The sequence below is a fragment of the Desmodus rotundus genome, chromosome 4 (genome assembly GCF_022682495.2).
Source record: "Desmodus rotundus isolate HL8 chromosome 4, HLdesRot8A.1, whole genome shotgun sequence".
Lineage (NCBI taxonomy): Eukaryota > Metazoa > Chordata > Mammalia > Chiroptera > Phyllostomidae > Desmodus > Desmodus rotundus.
The window spans coordinates 177,521,041-177,542,557 of NC_071390.1; the positions used below are offsets into that span (position 1 = coordinate 177,521,041).

Genomic DNA, 21,517 nt, shown 5'->3' on the forward strand with positions numbered 1-21,517 from the left:
GATGACCTGAGTGGGCCCCAAGTCCAAATGCCTTGGTAAGAGATCCAGAGAAGGAGGCAGTGTAGCCACAGAGACGGAAACTGGAGTGATGCGACCAGAAGCCAAGGGCTGCCGCGGTCACTGGGATCTGGAGGAGGCCGTCTCCAGGGGGAGGGTGCCCTGCTGACTCCTTGCTTTGGGACGTCTGTGCTCCAGAGCCGTGAGTTGATACATGTCTGCTGTTGTAAGCCACCAACAGTGTGGTACTGCCTCACCCATTCTGTCCCCTACCTGGAATGCCTTCCCTGTGCCCCGAGTCCCATCTGCTGTCCCTCAGTCCTCCCTCGGGGACTTCATCCTTTAATCCCAGCCCCCTGGCTGTGGGGGTGACCTCCCCCACTCGTGGGCTCACTGCTTCCCTCAAAGACTGGCCGGTCCATTCCCCCCTCCGTAAGCTCCCAGCCTGGTGCACTGTGGACACCCTCGTGCAGGACGAAGCTGCAAAGCCCCAGTGACCAGCACCAGTCAAAAACCAGGACAGCACAGCGACCGTCCGTGGCAACCACTTGTGACAGCCACGAGTCCTTGTCGTCTCTGTGGTCCTCAGGGGTGCAGGACAGCCTGCCCTGCAGCAGCCCGTGTGGGACTCCGACCAGTGCGTGCACCAGTGGCCTTTAAACCGCTGGCAACTGAGACGGGGACGAAACAGCTTCCTCCCTGGAGCGCACAGGGTTCGTCCTGACCCCTGACCCTCATATGCTAGGAAACAGCCCCAGGGCGGCCTGCACAGCTCCGACTACTCTCCTCACCTGCTCCGGGGTTCCTCCAGGTGAGAAACCCTAATGGCACACGGAGAGACCTCGTCAATACGCCATCCCTGTGTTTCCAGGGGCCTTTGATGAAAGGACGCTGAGGCCAGGCCCCGGGCCAGTGGCAGAGGTCAGCTGCCAGGACCCCTGCCCTCCCTGGGCTGGGCTGGCCAGGGGTCATCTGCCCGGAGCCTGGGCCCTGTCCGGCTGCCCTGTGGTCAAAGGCCCCCTGGGACCCTGCTGGGGACCTGCGGTGAGTGAAGAGGAATCCAGTTACCTCACCCATAAAAGGGGCAGTGCCCAGGCCAAGTGACCAGCCAGGGCTCTGGGCAGTGGCTGGTGACCGCGCTCTCGGTTTACTGTATGTGTGGGTTTTTCTCATGGTTCTCAGTTGGCTGGTGGAAAACGCTGGGCCTGGGGCCACCAGCCAGGCAAAGGGGGAGCCCAGGGGACACCCACTCTGTGCCCTCCCAGGGCAGGACACAGGTGCCTGGGGAAGTAGCGATTCCGCAGTGGAGGCCTTGTCCCAAACCTCCTCGTCTGCCTCCCACAGCCCTGCAGCTTTGCATCTGCGGGTCCTGCGGCCGGGACTGGTTGGAAGTCTGCAAAATGGGGCCTTACTCTGGGCAGCTGCGACAGTGCCCCGCTGAGGGAGGGGAGGGGGCCAGCGAGGGAGGTTAGAACCCCTTCCTTCATTTCAGGCCGTGCTTTTTCTAGAGGACCCCGGGATGTTGGAGGCTGCTGTTGTGGAAAGGGGACCTCTGGTTTCTCCTCCGACCACACCAGAGAGACCTTTCCCCCTCCCCCACGACGCGGCGCGCGAAGCGCTCTTTGCCTTGAACACCCTCCCTCCCACTACCCTGGGGCGTACCCGCCCCATGTCCCCCGCCCCGCTGCCGGGCACCGTCTTCAGTCCTGGAGAGCGCATCCCGCATCACCTAACATGGCCCACCTCCTCTTCCATCTGTGCCCCCTTTATACTGGGGAGCGCCCTCCTTTTGTTGCCCCCTCCCCAGCGCAGCTGCACACGGAGGGAACGCTCCGCCCCTGCCACGTCCGCCGCCTCCTGGAGACCCCCTGCCACCCAAGCCCTCCACATCTTTCAAGACCCCCCTGTTAGAGCGGCTGCGGACGGGGTACCCTCCCCCACTTTCAGGGGTCACTCCATCCCTAGGATATTCCGCTTTTTCGCTACGACTGGCCTCGCGTCCCGGCCGCCGCCCCAGTGTTGCGCAGCCCTCTTTCCGCTTCTCGCTTCCCCGGTCCCCAGCCCAGGGGTGCCTTCCGCCGCCGCGATCCCTACTCCGGGGCGCGCTCCCGTCCTGCTCCTCACCCCCTCCCCTTCGGTCTGCAGCGCGGGGTCCCCAGGGAGCGCCCCCCTCTCGCTCGCCCCGAGCTCCTTTGTGCACCGCGCGCGCTGCGTCAAGGCGGGGGCGCCGCGGCCACACGCGCACACTCACCCGCGCACAATTAGCCCCGGGGCGCGGCAGAAAGAGAGGCGGGAGGGGAGGGGGAAGAGGAAGGGGGAGGGGGCTGCCGCCAAGCCCAATCGCTGGCTCCCGCCCCGGCCCCGCTGCACCGCCTTCGCCATTGCTGTGAGCAGAGCGGGGACGCGGAGGCTCGGAGCGCGTCGGAGCCCAGACCTGCGGGAGCCGGGCGCGGTAGGTGCGGGCGGCCGCGGGGCCGGGGCTGGGCCCTGCCCGCCGGGAGCAGGCTCCGGGGCCGCTAGTCACTCCAGGCGGGAGGGACGGGGGTCTCGGGCGCAGCGGCGCTAGGACCAGGGACGCGTGTCGACCCTCCGGGCAGGGGCAGCGCCCCCTCGCCCGCCCGCGGAGCGCCCCCGTGGTTTCGTCCGGCGGGACCGGAGCCTGTACAGACACAGCAGTCCCCCACCCCGGGCCTTGACCGCCGCGTCCTCATTACACCTCCCTAGAGACTAGGCGGCTGGCGAGTTGGGGACAGCGGGCGGGTCCTGCTCGCGGTGACTCCGGCCCGGCTCTCCCCACGCAGGCGGCAGCCTCGGGTCTCCCGGAACCATGGTGAAGTTGGGGAGCAATTTCGCGGAGAAGGGCACCAAGCAGGTGCTGCTGGAGGATGGCTTCGACACCATCCCCCTGATGACGCCCCTCGATGTCAATCAGCTGCAGTTCCCGCCCCCGGATAAGGTGAGAGGCCCCGCACCCCGCTGTGCCGGGTGCGCACCCCCAAATCTCGGGCGGCGGCTGCAACAAAAGAAACCTGCCGCGTGCGCTGGGGACGCGAAGTGGGGCGGACTCGGGCGTGCTGGGGGACAGTCCTCCCCCAGGACAGCGTCCCCGCGCGGCGTTCTGGATCCGATGATCCGGGGGCGGGAATGACAGCTTCATGCAGACAACGGAACGCGTGCGACGGGAAAGGCCCCTTCTCGATTTCCGTGGGAGTCTTGTCAGAGAGATGTCCCTGTATTCCCCCCCCCCCCCCAGCTGCGCCCCAACGCTGCCCCTCCCCGTCCCTGCCCCTCCCCGTCTCCGCCCCATGGTACCGGGGAGCCCTCGATCTGGGGTGAGCGCGGGACCCGCTGCCCAGGTGGTTCCGTTTCAGCCTGATTTGCCCCACTGCGGTGGGGAGACAGGTCTCCGCGGCCGGGTGGCCCCTCCGGGGACTGAATCCCCTCTTCGCCCTCTGCGCCGCCCCTCCCAGCCGGCTGTGGCTGCTGCAGGCTGCGTGCGCTCACACCCAGCCGCCTCCTCCTTTGTTCCTTTTGTGAAGTCTCCGAACGCGCGCTCCTGCCCTCGGTGTTGGTGTAACTGGGGACAACCCCCAAGCCGTGGAGGGTTTTATTTTTTTCTGAATGTAAAGGATCCTGCCTTTTGTTGAATACAGCATCCAGTCAAGTAGTTTGTGCTCATTTAGGGATAATATTTTCAGGAGTTAACACTAAAAAATGGTAAATGCGATGCTTAAAAGCTCACACAATTGTATTGTAAAATACAAACCTAAAATAATAAACAATATCCTTTCTCACCACCTGGCTGCTTCATGAAAACCACCCCGGCCAGGGCCACGGCCACTGCCACGAGCAGGCACATTCCCTTCCCAGAGTGGAGCACATTTGCGTCCATTGTATCACCTAGTCCCTGGTGAGGAGGTTCTGACTCAGGCGTGGTTACTTGGGCTGTTGGTGATGGCTGGCCATGGGGATGGCGGGATATTCCTGTGGTGAGTCCTTCCCCTCTAGATGATTCCTTTACTGCCAGGGTGGGCCCTGTGAGAGGTTCACTTGCCCCCCCACCCCCAGTGGGCCACTCCCCCGCTGCACCGCCTGTGTTGGATGGGGGGTGGGGGCAGGAGCAAGGCAGGCACAGGTCTCTCAGCCCCGGCAAGGAGGATCCCTGGTCACCCGTGCACCTGGGCCGTGGTTGGAGCCATTTGGGGCACTGATGGCCCAGAAGTGGCTGCTCGGGAGGGGCTGGGCTGTGTAGGGGGCATCCAGCCCAGTTAGAACAGCGTGGCCCCATGCCCCCAGCCCCCCACATTGCCCCCAGAGTGGGGCGGCCTGAGCCAGGAATGACATGTCCGAGCAGTGCCCATCAGTGACCCTGCTCCTTCGCCCTCAGTCTGTCCCACTGCAGGACTGTCTGGCACACAGGCTTGTCAGGGAGGAGGTCAGGCAGGGAGGGGGTCCTGGCTGACCAGCGGGACTGCCAGGAGTAGCCGAGGCAGCCCCCAAAGGTAATGAGTCTCCCGTCTCTGGGCATGTTCAAACACAGGGAGCAGCTGCGAGAGTTGGTGTTGAAGATTCCTAAGGTCACAGTTGAGGAAGCCCAGTGTCAGAGTCACTTACTGGACGAGCCCAAGGTCACTGGGCTCAGGGCTCCTGACTTCCGGAATGCAGAAGCTTCCGGCAGGGCCTCCCGCTGTCCTCTGCTCGAGGCCCTTCTGAGACCGAACAGCAGCACCCTGTTGCTCGCAGCCAGGCTTCTGGGAGGCGATGTCACTTGCTCCACGTGACAGTGTCCGAGGGCTGAAGAGGCAGTTAGGGTTGTCAGCAGACTCTGTGCTGGATGTGTGCTGAGTGCCGAAGTTCTGGAGGTGTGACAGTGATGGTGGCCGCAGGGCGGCAGCGGGGTCCAGGCTGCATGCCCTGACGTTGGTTGGCTGTGTCTTGTGCACCAGGCTCTGGGCTTTGGGCTTCACGGGTGCGATTCCTCGGTCCTGCTGACTGTACCAGGCAGCGCCATGATTACGCCATGTGATAGGGGTGCAGGTGGAGGCCCAGAGGGTTTCAGGGACTTGCCCGAGGTCAGCCAGCCTGTTAGTGGCAGATGCAGACTGAACCCAGGCCGAAGGGACAATGAGCAGTCCCCACGGGGCTGAGGCTCTGCGGACCCCTCGCCTCACCGTAGCCCATCGATATGGGCCTTGTTCCGTTGCCCAGGCAAGGATGCTGAGGTCCTGAGTGGCCAAGTGTGGGCTCAAGGTCACACAGCTAGTCGGGCTCAGCTGGAATTTAGGGTGGACGGCAGGGTGGTGCTGGAGCATGGCTGGGCACTCACGCCCCTCTGCGTGGGAGGGTGGGGGTGGAGGGAAGGCAAGAGCTGGTTACAGGGACTGGCCCTTGGGGTCGTTTTCCAGCATGGGCCAAGTTCTCCCAGAGCCGGGTCCAGGGTCAAGCTCAGGGCGGGAGCCCCTCCAGCTGCCTGCCTGTGGGTGGCCGTCCTGACTTGAGAGGGTTTTCTCATTCTGCCCTGGTCCCACCGCCCTGGAGAATGGCCCCCACCCCAAACCCTGAGCTGCCCAGTGAAAGAGCGTTGTCATCAGGGAGGGAGAATGGGGGCGGAGCTCCCCAGTTCGACACACCCTTCCTGGCTCCTGCTCTGGGGGTGGGGGCTTGGGGATTAGAGACGTGTGACCCCAGACCCTGCTCCCAGACACCTCCTTGTCCAGTGGGGACAGATGTGAACAGTCCTCCGCCACGGGGTGTGGGGAGGGCAGGGACGGTGAGGAGGCTGGAAGGGGCGGGCTAGGGCGTCCTCTGAGGCTGGCGTGGGTGTGAGGAAGGGTTTGCGTGGGACGTGGTGGGGCAGGCTTCCTGTCTGGAGAAACCCTCCCCTCACAGCAGGGAGAGGAGGAAGGCGTAGGGCGGACAGAGAGGGGCGGAGATCCTGTTTCTTGAAGGCTGGCGCCTGCTTCTGCCTAATCCTGGAGGGAACAGCGTCCTCAGGCCTTCTCCCCTTTTAAAACCCACGGCTCCTTCTGAGCACCAGCGGAACCGAAGGCACCCTGCGCCCCCGGGCTGGGGAAGGGCTTGGGGCAGCGGTCAGAGGAAGCTGGCGTTGTGGGGTCCCGTTAGCTGGCCACCTACTAGCTGTGTGGCCTTGGCCCTGAGTTGAACTTCTCTAGCCCTCAGTTACCACTGTCCCCTCTTGGGGCTGCTGTCGGGACCCTTCGTGGGTAATTTCTCTCGAAGTCCTGGCACAGAGGAGGCCGCCCGTGATGGTGGCTGTCCTGGTTCTTTTTTGTGAACTATTTCCTGGCAAAATGGTAACTTTTGAATACAAGCATTCTCACACGCATCTGTTCGGGCAGGTGTGTCGGAAGGCACCTGGCTGCCCACTGACCAAAGCTTTGCTTCTGTTTCCTGGACAAGGTGGTCGTGAAAACTAAGACTGAGTATGAACCTGACCGCAAGAAAGGCAAGGGGCGTGTCCACAAAATCGCCGAGTTCACTGTCAGCATCGCCGAGGGCATGTCGGAGAGGTTTAAGGTGAGTGGCCCTGGGGCGCGGGGGAGATGCTGCTGGACTTCAGGAGGGTCCCCGGATGCAGAGGGGACCTGGGGAGGGACCACGACAGGATGAGACACCACTCGTCTGGGCTGATCCTGTGATCCCAGCTGTGCCAAACCACCTTGTGGCTTAAAAAAGTTCTTTGTTTTTCGTCTTCCCAAATAAGCACGTGTTACTTAGTTTTAAAAATGGGGGAAACCCACCACTAAACTTTCTTTTAGACAAAGATCTTAAACATGTGCAAAGCCACGCAGCAAACACAGAAATCTTGGCCTAGTGGTTGTGGGAGGGAAATAGACAGTGACTGAAGGGTAACTGTCCCGCTCGTCACCCGCCCAGCACGGACCCGAGCCCGCTGCACACGTGCTAGCTCATCTACACAGCCCTCCCACCAGGGCGGGGCAGGCGGGGTGGCCCATTTCGCAGATGGGGAAGTGGAGGCACAGAGCGGTCACAGCTCCCCGTGGCAGGGCCAGGGCCCAGAGCCCTGCGTCCAGCCTCTCCGTGCCACCCTGACGCCGTGTGGAGTGTGAGGCTTGGCTGGCCCTCTGGACACAGGCTGCTGGACACGCTCATGTTGGGGTCGGAAGCCTCACTCTGGTCAGTTTTCTGGGGAGGCGCAGCTGCTGGACGGGGTGGGCCCCACCAGGCCTGTGGGGGGCTCTCTGGGGGTGCACATACCTGTGTGGGTTGAGGAACAAGTTAGGATACTGATCTTCCAGAACTGAGAGATGGTGGGAGGGCAGCCCTCGTGCAGACCAAAAGGGGTGATATGGGGGACCTCGGGGTCGCCAGGCCTTGAAGAGCGGCCTTGGCCGTCCTCTCTGAGGACGTGTGAGTACTGTGCTCATGCAGGGGTGTGGAGGTGTCCACACTGCTTGTACACCAGGTCCTCCCCAGCTCGGTGACAATGTGGGGGATCAGGTAACAGATGGAAGTGAAGCCGAGGAGGAGAGGAGTCTTTGCGGGGGGTGGTTGGGGAGGCCAGGGAGTGATCCTAAATCCCTCCTCCTTCCCATGGCTCCATGCTGCCCCACTGGGCTGGAGGAAAACCAGGCAGAGGCTGCCTGGCCCAGGGATCCCACCCGAGTTTCGGGGGAGGGAGTGTTCCTTGTGCTAGCTCATCTAGCCCCCCGCCCCAGAGGTAAGTGCTGTTTGTACGGCCCATTCTACATATGGGCCCAGGTCGGTCTGCGGGTGGTGTGAGGAGGGCATGTGGGCCGCTGGGGCTTGGCTGAGGGGTTCGGGGCCGGGACCAGGCCACGCTGAGCCGGGGTCGGCACTCCCTTTCACTCTGGCTTAGCCTCATCTGCTGCCTCTCACTACCTGCCCTGTCTGTGCCCTGGGATCATCCCCTGTTTGAGGCAGAAGTGACCTATATTTGAAGGTTGTGATGGCATCATTCCCTGGTGGGACACCACTGCCATCCCTGGTCATCCCTGCTTTGCCCTGTGCCTCTTGCAGCCCCAGTGTGGCGTGTCCATAGGTGCAGGGGGCACTTGAGCGGGAGTCTCTTCCTGTTGAGTGCCCACTGGGTGTCAGGCTGTCCCCCACCTCTGGTGTCCTTCGTTTGTGCTTCTTCCGCACGTCCCCTGGGTGCCAGTCCCCAGGTCCCTTGTTTAGGGCACGGGTGACATACCTGGCCACCAGGGCTCTCAGCAGCCACAGCTGGGCCTCTGGGTGGTTACTTGGCTCCTGTTGCCCAGGGCCTGGGCCCAGAGGATCTCAAGAAGACCGGTGCCCATCCCGGGGGACCAGCTGTGGTGGCAGAACCCTGCCTCGTCTCTGCTCCCACCCCCTGGGGATGCCTAAGGTGACGCATGCAGCCAGGGCCCAGGACCTCGCTGCCCCGCAGTGCGCCCTCCTCCCCAGCGCTGCGTGTACGCGGGCCAGGCGCACTTGGGCGCTCAGCATCTGTGGCCCCTTGTGACTCACAGCCACCCCGAGGGGGGCGTCACCAGCTCCTTTCACATATGAAGCTGTTGAGTCTCAAATGGTCACCGGTGGGGAGTGGGGCACAGCCCACGACTCCCTGCCCGCCGGTCTGGGGCCTTTCACCCACCTCCCACCGCACATGCCACACCTCCAGCTCCCACACCCCACACCCCACGCACCTCCAGTGCCAGCTCAGATAGCACCTCCCCCACGCAGCCCCCTTGAGTGCCCCCGCCCTCTCAGGGGGCAGTGATGGCATCTGACACTGTGGCATGCTCCCACGCACCACACTCTGGGTCCCGCTTGTGATGCGTATCATCTCCCCCAGTCCTGAAACACGGGAAGAACGCACCGTGATTGTCTCCATCGCACCGCCAAGGGGAAACTGAGGCAGAGCGGACCCAGGTGGCCTGCCTTTGGCTGTGACCCCTGAGGTCACATGGCTTCTCATGGAGGGTGGGTTTGCCTGGGGCGCTCTGACCCCAGGCCGCCGTTGGGCTGGAGGTTGTGCTTCCAGGAGCCCTTTGACCTTGAACTACAAGGACCAGTCACCCTCCTCAGGGGCCGATAGAGCTGGGGCAGCCTGCTCCCCGGTCCTCCAGTAGCGGCTTCACCTTCCTCTGGTCTCTTCCCTCACAGCGGGGTGCCCTGGCCTCCCTGCCCCTGCCCCTGCTCCCTGCTCTGAGAGGCTGTTCTCGGCCCAGGCCTCTCTTCTGGTGGCACGCCCGTCACCAGGTGTCCCGTGAAGTCATTTTGAAGCAAAGGCTTCTCGCCCTGAGTCAGTGACCTGGGGGAGGGAATCAGGGCCTGTTGGCCCCTGAGACCACGTGAGCCAGAAGTGGAGGCACCGGACTCCTGGTGCGGTGCTCTCATCAGCCCCTGGGTGCCAGGCAGGACAGGAGGTCCTGAGCCCTTCCCATCTGGGGCTGAGTATGCGCACAGTCCCACCTGGTGACCTGTGGGTGACTAACAGACCGCCGCTGGGGGAGAGGGGCATTGGCCCGGTGTCCAGGGCCTGCCTGTGGGGCCCTCGCTTCACGAGTTCAGTGGCAGCTCTTGACAGAGCCCTCTCTCTGGGCCTCGTGTTGTCACTTTTCCCCCAGTGGCCTGGGCAGGTGCTGCCTGGGGCTCACAGTCAGTGAGTGGCAGCGGGCTGTGAGTCTGGGCGGTTCAGCGCTTTGACTGGGAGGCCCGTGGGCTGCCCGTGGGCTGCACTCGGCAGCGGCAGCGGGAACCACCTGCATTGTGAGAGGCGCCAGGCCTTTGCCGCGGCCCCTTTGAAGAGGGGAGGAGAGTCTGCCTGGCTGCTCCCAAGCATCGGCCTGGGGGGCGGGGGAATGGGGGGCAGAGTGCCAGCCCTGGGAGTGTGCGCCACAGCGAGCTCTCTAGCGACCCCTTATGGGCGGGGTGCATTCCAGCACCGGGTAGGGGCAGGCCCAGGGGGGCAAGCTCAGGAGGGCCGGCGCCTTTGGAAATGCTGAGTGCTTGCTTTTCTGGAATGTTCTCTTGGCCTTTCATTGCTGTTTTGTCTCTGGCATCCCTGAAGGCATCCCGTGGGAGGCATTGGCGGGTCGGGGTTGCGGACCCTCTCTATGAGCCCTGGGACAGTCGGCCTTCCGCAAGCTCCTGGTGACGCGGCCCCGCCCGTCTGTCTCCAGCCCAGCCACCTCCTCAGACCTTTCCGTCATCGCGTGACTCTTCAGGAACGAGCTGGGGCCTTCCAGCTGTGGGAGCAACAAGCGAATAACCTCCCTTTGTCTCTAAATCGTGTGGTACAGGAGCGAGGCGCCGCCGCTCTGAGCCCCGTCTTTGTGCGCCCTTGGACCGCATCCTTGAGCCGAGCTGTCTCTGTGGATGCTCCTTTACGGTGATCACTCAGGGATTAATCTCTTGGGCCGTGAGGTTGCCAGGCTGGTTGCTAGGTAACTGAGGGCAGGGTTTCCTAAGACTCGGCCACTCTGAGATTGCCAGACACATCCTGCCCCCGCCCCCTGCACGGTGGCCAAACACGCTTCAGAAGACATTCGTGCCCACGAGAAAAGCCGTTGTTCCAATCACTGGTGTGTTTATGCCGAGAATGAACAGTTTTTATCGCGTGTTCGGGCTTGCCCGTGCAGAGAGGCGGGTTGAGGCTGCTGCGCACCGCCCTGGCCCAGCTTGGGCAGTGACGCCTGGGTGACGCCACAACAGGGCGGAGCGGTGGGAGGGGCCTGCCGACCCCTGGGGGCTGTGTGGCTGCAGGACGGAGCTGCTGACACTCCTGAGCTCCAGCCCCTCCCTCTGGTAGCAGAGGGTCTGGGAGAGCTGGTGGGCCCCGCCACAGTACCTTCGGGGTTTTTATGAGATTCCAAGGTCACCCGGGCGTGTGTCTCTCATGGGCAACCAGGAGCTGGGAGAGCATCCTAGGGGCAGAGGCCTCGTTCGTGTGACTGGTCCCCACTGCTGGCTGGCGACACGGCAGGGGGTGTCCCTGCTCACCCTGTCACACATGAGTCTGAAGGGGGGGGTGCATCTTTCTCTCACATCCTGCGTGACCTTGAGCACACTCTCCGGTAATCCCTGGGTGTGTTTCCAGATGCACTTGTTAAATATTTATGAACAGCCACAGCATCTCCTTGGCATTCAGTGGTGGTGTTTTCACCTGGTGGCCTGGAGCTCCTAGAGGTGCCTCTGAACACCCCTACCCTCTCTGAGCACCTGCAGGGTTCGGTCCTGGTTCTGAGGGTGCAGAGCCCACGTTGTCTACCCCAGCTGGCGAGTGGGGGCGTCGCCCGGTATCGGGTGACCAGTGGGCTGGGTCACCTCTTGGGGTGGGGGTGTTTGTGTGGTCGAATTTGGGTGGGCTGCCCAGAATACCTAGCGTTGTAAACACTGGATAGTGTCAGGATGCACCCTCTTTCCCAGGATTATTTTTTACCGCGTTACTCAGTGGAAACGCACATTTCTTTCCTCTCCCCCCAGGGTGGGAGGACACTGACTGGAGTAAGAACCCAGCCACGTCCACACAGTGCCCGTGGACCCCCAGCTTCACGAGGACTGTCCCTTTCAGTCTTGAGGGTTGGTCTGCTGCCCTGGTGTTGGATGGGGGTGGCGGGGATTGAGGTCAGAGAGGTCAAGGAGCAGGCTCCAGGTCACCTGGCTAGCCAGGGGTGGAAGTAGGCTGGACAGATGTTCCTCTCATACCAAGCACACCAGGCTCTGTGTCCCGCACCTGCAGCTGTGTGGGCTCTGTGGGGCAACTGTCCCCTGCTGCAGACACCAGAGGCCCCACCCCAGTGGGGCCCTAAGAAGGAGAGGAGACCCCAGGCCTGGAAGAGCAGACTGGAACGCATCAAATTCCAATGCCACGCGAGTCCCTCATGTCTTCAGTGGGCGCTTCCTAATGCCCCGCTTGCGGTGAACACTTAGAGAACTGATTCGGGGGCCAGGCAGGGCCTTCCCTGCAGGTTGAGTGGCCCGGCTGGGAGTCTCCCGAATGATAGTGGACACAGTGCATCTGGGACACCCGGGCAGGACTCAGCTGGGACTGTGCCGAGCACCTAGGACCCACAGTCCCTCCCTTACAAACTCCTTGTGAGTTCACCCCAAGGCCCATATCCGATTTGCGCTCCATGCCTGACTGTTCTTTTCAGAAAATACTTCCAAGGACCCTCTTGCCCCCCGGGCAGGACTGCTCTGGTGTGGGCTCACCCTCTTGTCTTGCCCCTGCCTCGGCCTGTGCCACCCGGCCTCCCGCCTCCCAGCCATTTTTAAAATTGTGGTAAAATGCACGTAACCTACACCGCCCAGTTTCCCAGCGTGCGGCTCGGCAACGTCTAGTGCTTTTGCGGTGCCGTCCGGCCAACACCACGAAGAGAACCATCCCATTGGCGGTCTCTCCCTGTCCCCCTGCCCCAGCCCTAAGTGACCGCCAACCCGCTCTCTGCCCCTGGAGTTCCCTGTCCTGGTGTCCCCGGCATCGACCGGTGGCCCTGTGGGTCGTTTGCCCTTTCTGGCTGCTGTGAGCGCTCCAGTCTGAGCTGTCTGCACACCGTGCTCGGTGGATTTGGGTCTGTCCCCGGGAGAGGGACTGCCCCTCATACAGCGACGTCACATGTAACACATCGAGGAGCCCGTTCTCCACGGCAGCTGCCTGCTGGGCGGCCTCGGTGCTCCGCCTCCTCTTACTGTGTGCGGGTGCTGTGCCCGTCTGTTTCCGTACCGCCGTGCCAGTGTGAGCTCACTGTGCTGCCGCTGTGCGTGTCCCCGACGGCCAGCGTCGGCGGGCGTCGCTCCTTGGCTACGTGTGTGTCTCTGGAGAATTGTCTACATTTTGTCCTGGCGTTTTTCGCTGGGCTGTTTGTTTTTCGCGGGGGCTGCCCCGGGCACTGGACCCCACCCAGTGGCAGACCTCGCTTATTCCGTGGGTGTTATTATTTCACGTGCAGATTGTTTAACTTTGCTGAAGGGCATTTACTTTTTTGCTGCTTGTGCTTTTGGTGTCAAAAATCACTATTGCCAAGTCCAAGGTCACGAAGAGTTAGTTGCTATGTTTTTTTTTCTAAGAGTTTTACGGCTTTAGCTTTTAGCTTCAGGTCTTTATTCCGTTTTGAGTTACTTTCAGCATGTGGGTCCAATTTCATCCTTCTGCATGCAGGCATCCAGGGGTCCCAACGCCATGTGTTGCGGAGACTGTTCTTGCCCCATCAAATGGCCCTGGCACCTGTTACTGAAAGTCATTTGACCGCGGACACATGGTTTTATTTCTGGACTCTGTTCTACACCATTCCTTTATGCGGCTGTTCTTATGCCGTTACCACACCATTTTGATTACTGTAGTTTTGTAGTAAGTTTTGAAATTGGGAAGGGTGAGTCCTCCAACCGGGTCTATTTTCAAGATTGCTTTGGCCATTCAGGATCCCTTGCAATTTCCATTTCTCCCAATTTCCTGGGGGAGGCGGTTCACACACAGCTGCGGATCAGGGCCCACCCTGATGACCTCAACTTAGTTTAATCACAGCTTCAAAGACCCTATTTCCAAATAAGGTCACCAGTACCAGGGGTTAGGGCTGCTGTATTTTGGGGGGACACAGTTGAACCCACAGCAGGCCCAGTACCTGGGGTGACAACATGCTCCTCATCCCTTGACGCTGTCCTGATACACGAGTCCCCCCTTCAGACAAGGAAGACGCAGGCAACCTCAGACACTCAGGTGGCAGGGGGCAGAGCTGGGATGCAATTCTGAGCCCCATGGGGGATCTTTCTGGAAGGGCCTGGGCTCTCCCCTCAGGCCATGATAAGCATAGGGGGATGCCGTGCCACGTGGTGAGTCGCATGCCCACATCTCTGTCCCCACCGTGGCATCTCCCAGGGCTGAGCAGACCTGGGGGCCCAGGGAGGCCAGGGTTGTCAGGGGTAAGGGGGCAGGTGAGGGGACGGCTGCGGGAGGGGCTGTGCCTGGCCCCATGCCTCCTGCTGACTCTCTGGGGGCTTCTTTCTTTGCCCTTCTCCCCTGACTGTTCCGGGGGCTGTCACACTCTCCTCTGTGGGCTCCTCAGCCACGAGGCCTGGGAATCCTGGGGGAAGGCCCAGGCCGGCTTCCAGGAGGAGAGGCCTGAGGCAGGCGTTCCCCAAAGGCCAGTGGAGTGCGCTGGGGAGACAGATGGGGGCACTCTGGTGAGGTTTCCAAATTCAAGGGACAGGTGTAAGAATGCCCCTCTCCAGGGCTGGACGTCAGGTTCTTTTTACTGAGATGTTGCTGACGTTAGGGTCGGGTGCGGAACGTAACGAGTCAGTATTTGTGTGGTTTGCGAAATGGCCACGTGTGAGTCTAGTGACGCCCCATCACCTCAGAGTTACACGGATTTCTCCTTGCAGTGAGAACGTTTAATATCCATTCCCTTAGCAACTTTCAAATGTACAATAGTGCCGTTACTATAGTCACCGTGGTGGACCTCACAGCCCCGGACTGAGACCAGACTCCCTCACTGTCTGAAAGCGGAGGTTCCGATGAAAGCCTTTGTGAGCTGAAGTATGGAGCGAGGAAGCCGGCACCTTTCATTTACAGGGACACCTGTGAGCGTCCCCAGGCCCGAAGTCAGCATGCACACAACGTCTGCATTTCATTCATCATGACGAAGGTGCTTACTTACATTCAGTTCTGTGCCGGACGGAACTCTCCTGAGCTCGCGGGATTCTCTGAGACCTTAGGCACATCTTGTGAATGGTGCCAAACACATCGGGACCCAGCCCTGACACTTGCACTCGGCCCGAGGCTCCGCCTGTCGTGGCTCGCTGCAAAACCTGTGCCAAATGCTATCTGTGCTTTTCACCCTTTTTTTTTTTTTTAATAAAAGAGAAAAATGCTCTTCCGTTTTCTTCCGGTCAGTGAAGACAGGTACTAATGCAGATCTTTTGTAAAAGCGAAGTGGTGTAAAGTGAACCTTTGTGATTCGGGGTACCTGTAGCTGGAGGGGTGCCTTTTGCCCCCCACTTATTTTACCCAGTTGCCTCCTGCAACCTGAATTGTTGATTAATTCTAACAGTTGTTTGGTGGCATCTTCAGGGTTTTCTACATATGATATTACGTCATCTGCAAATAGTGACAGCTTTCCTTCTTCCTCTCCAATTTGGATGCTCTTATTTCTTTTCCTCGCCTGACTGCTCTGGCCAGGGCTTCCCGTGCTATGCCGAGTAAGAGCGGTGAGGGTGGGCACCCTGGTTTTGTTCTGACCTCAGAGGAATTGCTTCTGGCTTTTCACAGTTGAGTTTGATGTGGGCTGTGGGCTTATCACATATGGCCTTCATTATGTTGAGGTATGTTCCCTCTGTACCTACTTTGTTGCATTTTTATCATAAATGGATGTTGAATTTTATCAAATGTTTTCTTCCACGCCCATTGAAGTTATCATTTAATTTGTATCCTTCATTTTATTAACGTGATGTATCACTGACCGACTGGTGGGTGTTGAGCCATCCTTGCATCCCTGGAATGCATCCTACTTGATCGCAGTGGATGCTCCCCTTAAAGCGTTGTTGAATTCACTTTGCTAGTGTTTCATTGAGATCATAGTCCCACAGGGCCTAACCTGTTGTGTGCCACGGACCTCTTCTTGTAATAATGCTTACTAACGTCCAAAATGAAACATGAAGGGTTAGGAAGGAGGTACTTGTGCTAAATACAGCTCTCCCCACAGAGCCCCAGGTGGGGCGGCCCTGAGGCTCTGGTCTGTGCAGAGTCCCTGAAGCAGCTTGGAGGGGCTGCCAGCAGGGGGCTGGGTCCCGGGCAGGGCGGGGCAGGTCTGGGTGAGCAGTAGCTCGGAGGAAGCGTGGGGTGCAGGCTCTGGTGGGACAGGGAGGCAGGCTTGGGGAGGCTGTGCCTCTCCCAGCTGCGCAACCCAAGTGAGGGGGGAGGGCAGTGGGGACAGCTGCAGCCTCTAGAGCAAAGGCTTCCTTCCGCAGCCCCCGTTGCGCCCAGGTGCTGACCTCAGCTGCACCGCCCTGAATCCATGGCCCTCCCACCCCCTTGGCCTGCAGGAGCTGGGCCCCTGCGGGGGCTGCATTGTGACCTCCCTGCCCCCGCCCCCTCCCCGGCACTGGGCCAGCAGGGTTCCTGGGGTCGCTGGAAAGCCCTGAACCTACTCTGTTGCTCCCTCTGGTGCCACATGTCCTTGGGGCCACTGCCCCCCGCTTTCTGGACTGACCCCCTTTGTCACCCAGCCACACACGCGGGGCTGTAGGCTTGTGTCCCTGCCACCAGGACCAGATGGCACCTTCCCTGTGGTGTTCGGCCCTGTGGCAGCCATGGCTCCATCCTGCCGGTCTTCCGGCACCAGGCATGGGGGCCGGTCTTCCGGCACCAGGCATGGGGCCCACATGCAATACACATTGTCCAGACAGACTGGAGCGACTCTGACCCTGAGAGAGGGCCACAGCCCTGACAGGGACCACCTTCAAGGCCCGGACCTGGTGTCCTTTCCTCCCCCATGCCACCCACCCTCCAGCTGGGGCAGGACCTTCTGCCTCTGAGCTCTCTCCACAGGTGCCCTGCATTTACCTGCAGACGTTAGCTGGGCGCCCACTGCGTGCCGTCATCACCTGCTCCTTGTGCACGTGGCGCTGCCCTCCGTGGCAGGGACACCGGCTGAGCACACAGACACTGTCCAGGGCAGAGGTGACGGGGGCCCAGCTGGTCCCAGCTCTGGGGCAGGGCCGGCAGGCAGGCCTCGGGAAACACTGGAACAGCCGATGGCTGCCGGCAGTCAGACGGGCAGCCATCAGTCACGTGTCCCAGTGACCGTGAGGCTCCGTCACCTGGAGCCCTGGACGAAGGGCCTGGAGCGCTAAAAATAGCTGGTTTATAAAATCAGGGGTGACGTGTGGCCGTGGTGGAGATGGAAACGGAACAGAAAGTTGTCCAGGGAACAGCAACTCTGCCACGTCCGCTACCGGGGGCCTCCCAGTGCGTTTTCCTGCCTCCTTCCAGAGACAGTATCTGCCTGTGTGTGTACATGTGTGAGTGTGCACCTGCGTGTGCCTGTGTGCAAGTGCATGGCGCACGGGTCCCGGCCACACTGGCGCCCCTCTGCCCGCAGGTCTCCGTGCTGGTCTTCATCGCCCTGGCCTTCCTCACCTGTGTCGTCTTCCTGGTCGTCTACAAGGTGTACAAGTACGAGCGCCTCTGCCCCGACGGGTTCGTCCTCAAGGTAAAGCCCCGCCCTCCCCCACCTGACACCTGGCACCTCATGTCTCACTAGACTTTGAAGCCCCTGAGGGATGGTTGGGCCCTTGAAGCTGTCACTGAGCCTGGCAAGGGTCCTTGGGAAAGGTTCCCGTGGGAGGAATGCCTAGGGAGGGTACTCCAGTGTGGCAGGCCCCGCAGGAAGGGGAGGGCTGGTGTGGGGAGGGAGGGCGGACTGCCTAGGGCCTCGCTGGATCTGGGAGCAGGGCTGGCTCACCGGTCACAGAACAGCGGCTCTTTCTCTCTGGGCCTGGGACAAACTCCCCATGTGGAGGGGCAGACTGAACTGGCCTTCCCCATCCTGCAAGGCCAGGGTCTGCTGGGTGCCCTGGTCCAGGGGATCCTGTGTACAGCCAGCCTTGGGGATGCAGCGTCCCTGACAGCCCGCTCTGCAGCTGCGTCTCTGGGGACTGGCATTGTCCACCAGCACTTAATGCAGGGGGTGGGGAGGTTCTTGCTGGAGAGCACAGCTGGAGGTGCTGGGAGCTACTGGTCCAAATTCCACTGTGCTGGGCTAAAGCTGGAGGAAGGGGAGGTGCGAGTGTGGGGGAGTCCCCTCCCTATCTCTGTGCACATCTGTTGTACCTGGTCACACCCTGGCACATTCAGCGTGTTCCCCAGCACAGCAATGCAGCATGGGGTCGGGAGGTCCCCACCTGTGCGGAGGGGCAGCACGCAGGCCCATGTTCAGAAACTGCCAAGTGCTGGGAAGGGCCTGGGGCCACCCCCTCCTGGGGCTCCTCTGGGCTCAGTCCCACGAGGGGCCCGTGTTCCTCCCGGGGCTGTTGGGGACGTGCTTTCTTGGGTGACCCCATGGGTCCCATTTTCCTGCGGAGGGAGGAGGCCTTGGGCCAGGTTGATGACCCCCCTGGCCACCCACTGGGGACAAGGGCTCTCTGTTCTATATGGCCTTGTGCTGCTGGCTGGAAGGGGCCAGGATGCGACTTCCTGGGGAGCCCCCTTCCCTACCTTTTTTCAGGTGGCTCTGGAGCCCTCCCCACCCTGGGGTTCTGGCCCCCCAGCTCCCAGGCTGCCTGCCAGAATTTTCTTCATGCAACCCCGTTGTGCGGGCCACTTCCTAACATCTGTGCTGGTACCTGTCCCAGACGCCTGGAGGCCCTGTCCCAGCCTGGGGCGGACTTGCTCTCTGCCCAGCAGGTGTTGACCTTCTCCGGAGTCTTGTAGGCCCTTGTACTGGCCAGCAGCAGGGGAAGGGATGTGGTGAAGGGGAGGTGGCAGTCCAGGCTGGGGACCGGCAGAGCCATCCCCACTGTCCCTGGGCTGGCCACGAAGGCTGAGCTGCAAGGCTTAGGGCGCGGCTGGGGTCACGGCTGGGGTCAACACACTGATGGGGAAAGGGCTTCCCTTCACGGTGTGCCTTGTGGCTTTGGGTCTGTTCTGTCCACTGCGACCTTGCACGTGCCCTGGCTCCTCACCTGAACTACTGTGTGGCGGCTGTAGGCCTCACAGCAACCTGGGAGTGACTTAGCCCCACGTTAAAGGTGAGGGAACAGAGGCTCAGTGAGAACTTGAGCTCCTGAAAACTCAGCCGGTAGCACAGGCCTGTCTCCAAAGCTGAGCTTTTCCTACCTGCCCCCCCAGCTGGGTGAACACATTGCACGTCTTGCTGGCTCCTTCTGGAAGAAGCAGCTGTGTGCTCACGGAGGGCTGGCAGGTCCCTGGATCCTGCATTCCAGGGGTCGGGGAGCTGGTGGGGAGGACCGGCTCTCCACGGGGCTGCAGGAAGCATGTTCCCATCTGCACTGATGGGTGGCAGGAGGCACAGTAGCTCCGGCAACCCTGGCAGGGACAGTCACGGCAGCGCCAGGCCCTGATGGGGGGCAGAGGCGTAGGGCTGCCGCCAGCATCAACAGACTTCTGAGCCTCTGCAAAATGCCGGTGCCTGACACCCCTTCCCCTGAAAACCGTGCCCTGTCCTTCACCCACCCACCCCTCCCCAGACCTGGAGGTGATGAACTCGTGGGCTGTGGGCCAGGCGGGACACAGTCTCATCTGGAGGGACCAGGAGAGGCAGCCTTGGGCCCTGGACCTGACCAGCTCAGGACAGCTGCAGACTGACATCCCCACACGATCCCCCGACGGCAGCATTTCACACAGAACCCTAGGGGCTGCCCGCTGTCTGAAGCCTCCCTTGCCCCCCGCCCTGGACTCTGGCCTGTGGGAACAGAGCCTCTTCCTTACTGGGGGACACTTGCCCGGGACAGGACCTCAGGACTGTCCGGCTGTGTTCACACCACAAGGCCACCCTTCCAGCTCCCCTTCGGGCCCCACAGGGGGTGTGGCCTGATCCTTGGCCTCTTGCCTCTGTTCCCAGCCCCTCCTGTCTGGGTAGCCACTGACCTTCCCACCTCCCCTGCCCCCAGGCCGGTCTCCTTTGCGTCCCCCCACCTGGTAAGGCTTATCAGCAGCCTGGCTCACAGGAAGCCTGTCTTCCCTTCCGTCCTCATCTGAGTGTTATTTCCGCTGGACACGTCAGAACTTTAGCTGTTTTCTAGACCTCACACGACCACTAGTGTGAGACGGTCCATGTGGCGGGAAGGCCAGTGCCCTGTGATGCGTGCAGCCCTGGGAGCCCTTGCACCGCTCGTCCTACCTCGTGGCAGACGGCCATTCCGTGGGACTTGCCCAGGGCTGGGCCGCACCCGCTTCCCCGGAGCACTGTTTCTCCTCTGAGCCCAGGGCAGGCGCACCCCCTGCACCCCGTGTTGACTACGCGTGTTGGTGGTCTCCTCTTCCAGAACACGCAGTGCATCCCCAACGGCTTGGCAGCCTACTACGCGGAGCAAGACCCCCACTCCCCGGACAAGTTCTACGCTGTCGTGAACCACTACAACCTGGCCAAGCAGAGCATCGCCCGCTCCGTGTCGCCCTGGATGTCCGTGCTGTCGGAGGAGAAGCTGTCGGAGCAGGAGACCGAGGCGGCCGAGAAGTCCGCTTAGCGAGGTGGGCAAGTTCCTTACAATATACCGCCTGAAGGTAACAAAGGGACTTTGAGGGACATTTCATTAAACATAACTACCGATAAGTTAGGGGTTACTCATTTACGGTGCAACCGCTTCTGTTTGCTACTGCTGCTTTGCAAATGAAACCTGCCGCAGACCTCCCAAGAGCAAAAGGTCAAGTGCACGTCCGCGGTGCCTGAGAGCGCCGACACACTTTCCACGTTGCGGGGTCTCAACTCAGCTACTCTGCTGGGGTCTATGTGACGTTGTCCAAAAGTAAATTTACCCTGGACGTGCAAGGGGTCTGCGTTTCAGACAAACGACGCACTTGTGGAACTGATTTTTGAGCTGCCCTGCTGTTTGCAGACGCACCGCCCACCCACACCCAGCGCGCCCCTGCTTTGCTCAGAGCAAGCTGTGCTCCCCGCCCCACCAGGGGCGCCAGCACTGACTGCCGTGGCTCACGGGGGTGAGCGCTGCGGAGGGGGAGGGACAGGTGCCACCAGGTCCCTGTCAGACCGTGTGTTTTGCTCGAGTGCATGTTGACTATGGCAAGGCATTTGGGGTGCGGGGAATCTGGAGGGAGAGGGCCCTGGGCCCCGGGCTGCTGGACACGCCTCCCTGGAGGGGTCAGCTGCTCGGTGGCGTGCTGGCCGAACAGGAATGCCACCCCGCTGGCCCTTCTGTTCACGGCTGTTATGACTAAATTTGTACCAACGGCCCTACTAGCAAGTTAGTTTTTGGAAAACTAGTGGGGTGGGAAAAGTGAAAATGTAATTGCTGGAGAGCCAAGGCTACTTCGATTGTAATGTTGGGGAGCAGACACAACTCCCCCAGTGTAAGCAGCGGGCAGGAAAGGCTGGGGTGGGGCTGGTGCAGCACCTCGCAAGGCCAGTGGTGGCGTTTCAACTCCCAATCTCTGTAAAAAGTTGTTTCAACCTGAATCTTGACATTAAAGTACGTTTACAAAACTGCCAGTAGATAACTAAACGTGTAAGACAATTAAATAGAGCAGATACTCAGACGTTTTCTCCCCCGTTACCTGAATGTGTTGTTTCTGGCAGACGTGTCCGGAGTCTCCCTGTTTCTAAGTAACCAAAAATAAATGGCGCGGTGCGAGGCCCGCTGCGAGCAGGCACGGTGGCCTCGGCCAGCTCCGTACTGCCTCCCGAACGCGCTTCTCCAACGGACCGTGTTTCCTCACCGAGGGCCTCTGCACACGGACCGCGACCGCAGGCAGTGTGCGTGTGCGCACAGTGTGGCCACGCGCTGCGGAGCTGTGGGGAGCACACACAGTGGTGCCTGCCTGTGGAAAGGTGTCCCGCACCCACCTGCCTACGGACAC

General features: G+C 61.1%; 1 protein-coding gene across 2 annotated transcripts; it reads left to right on the forward strand.

The window, feature by feature from the left end:
• Positions 1–2,313: 2,313 nt before the first annotated feature.
• Positions 2,314–21,149, forward strand: NSG1 (neuronal vesicle trafficking associated 1). Of its 2 annotated transcripts, XM_053922121.2 has the most exons (5): positions 2,314–2,449; positions 2,799–2,953; positions 6,418–6,534; positions 17,064–17,174; positions 19,969–21,149. In XM_053922121.2, the coding sequence occupies exons 2-5, from the start codon at positions 2,825–2,827 to the stop codon at positions 20,167–20,169; spliced, it is 558 nt and encodes a 185-aa protein (XP_053778096.1). In that variant the 5' UTR covers positions 2,314–2,449; positions 2,799–2,824; the 3' UTR covers positions 20,170–21,149. The 2 variants fall into 2 exon arrangements, with proteins under 2 accessions (XP_053778096.1, XP_053778097.1); XM_053922122.2 differs by lacking the exons at positions 2,314–2,449; positions 2,799–2,953 and adding an exon at positions 5,960–6,311.
• Positions 21,150–21,517: the final 368 nt, after the last annotated feature.

Excerpts from the sequence above, each read along its gene's own strand:
- NSG1 (XM_053922121.2), top strand. The coding sequence starts at position 2,825 with ATGGTGAAGTTGGGGAGCAATTTCGCGGAGAAGGGCACCAAGCAGGTG. Across the intron at positions 2,954-6,417 it reads AGTTCCCGCCCCCGGATAAG|GTGGTCGTGAAAACTAAGAC; the intron begins GTGAGAGGCCCC and ends TTCCTGGACAAG. Across the intron at positions 17,175-19,968 it reads CCGACGGGTTCGTCCTCAAG|AACACGCAGTGCATCCCCAA; the intron begins GTAAAGCCCCGC and ends CTCCTCTTCCAG.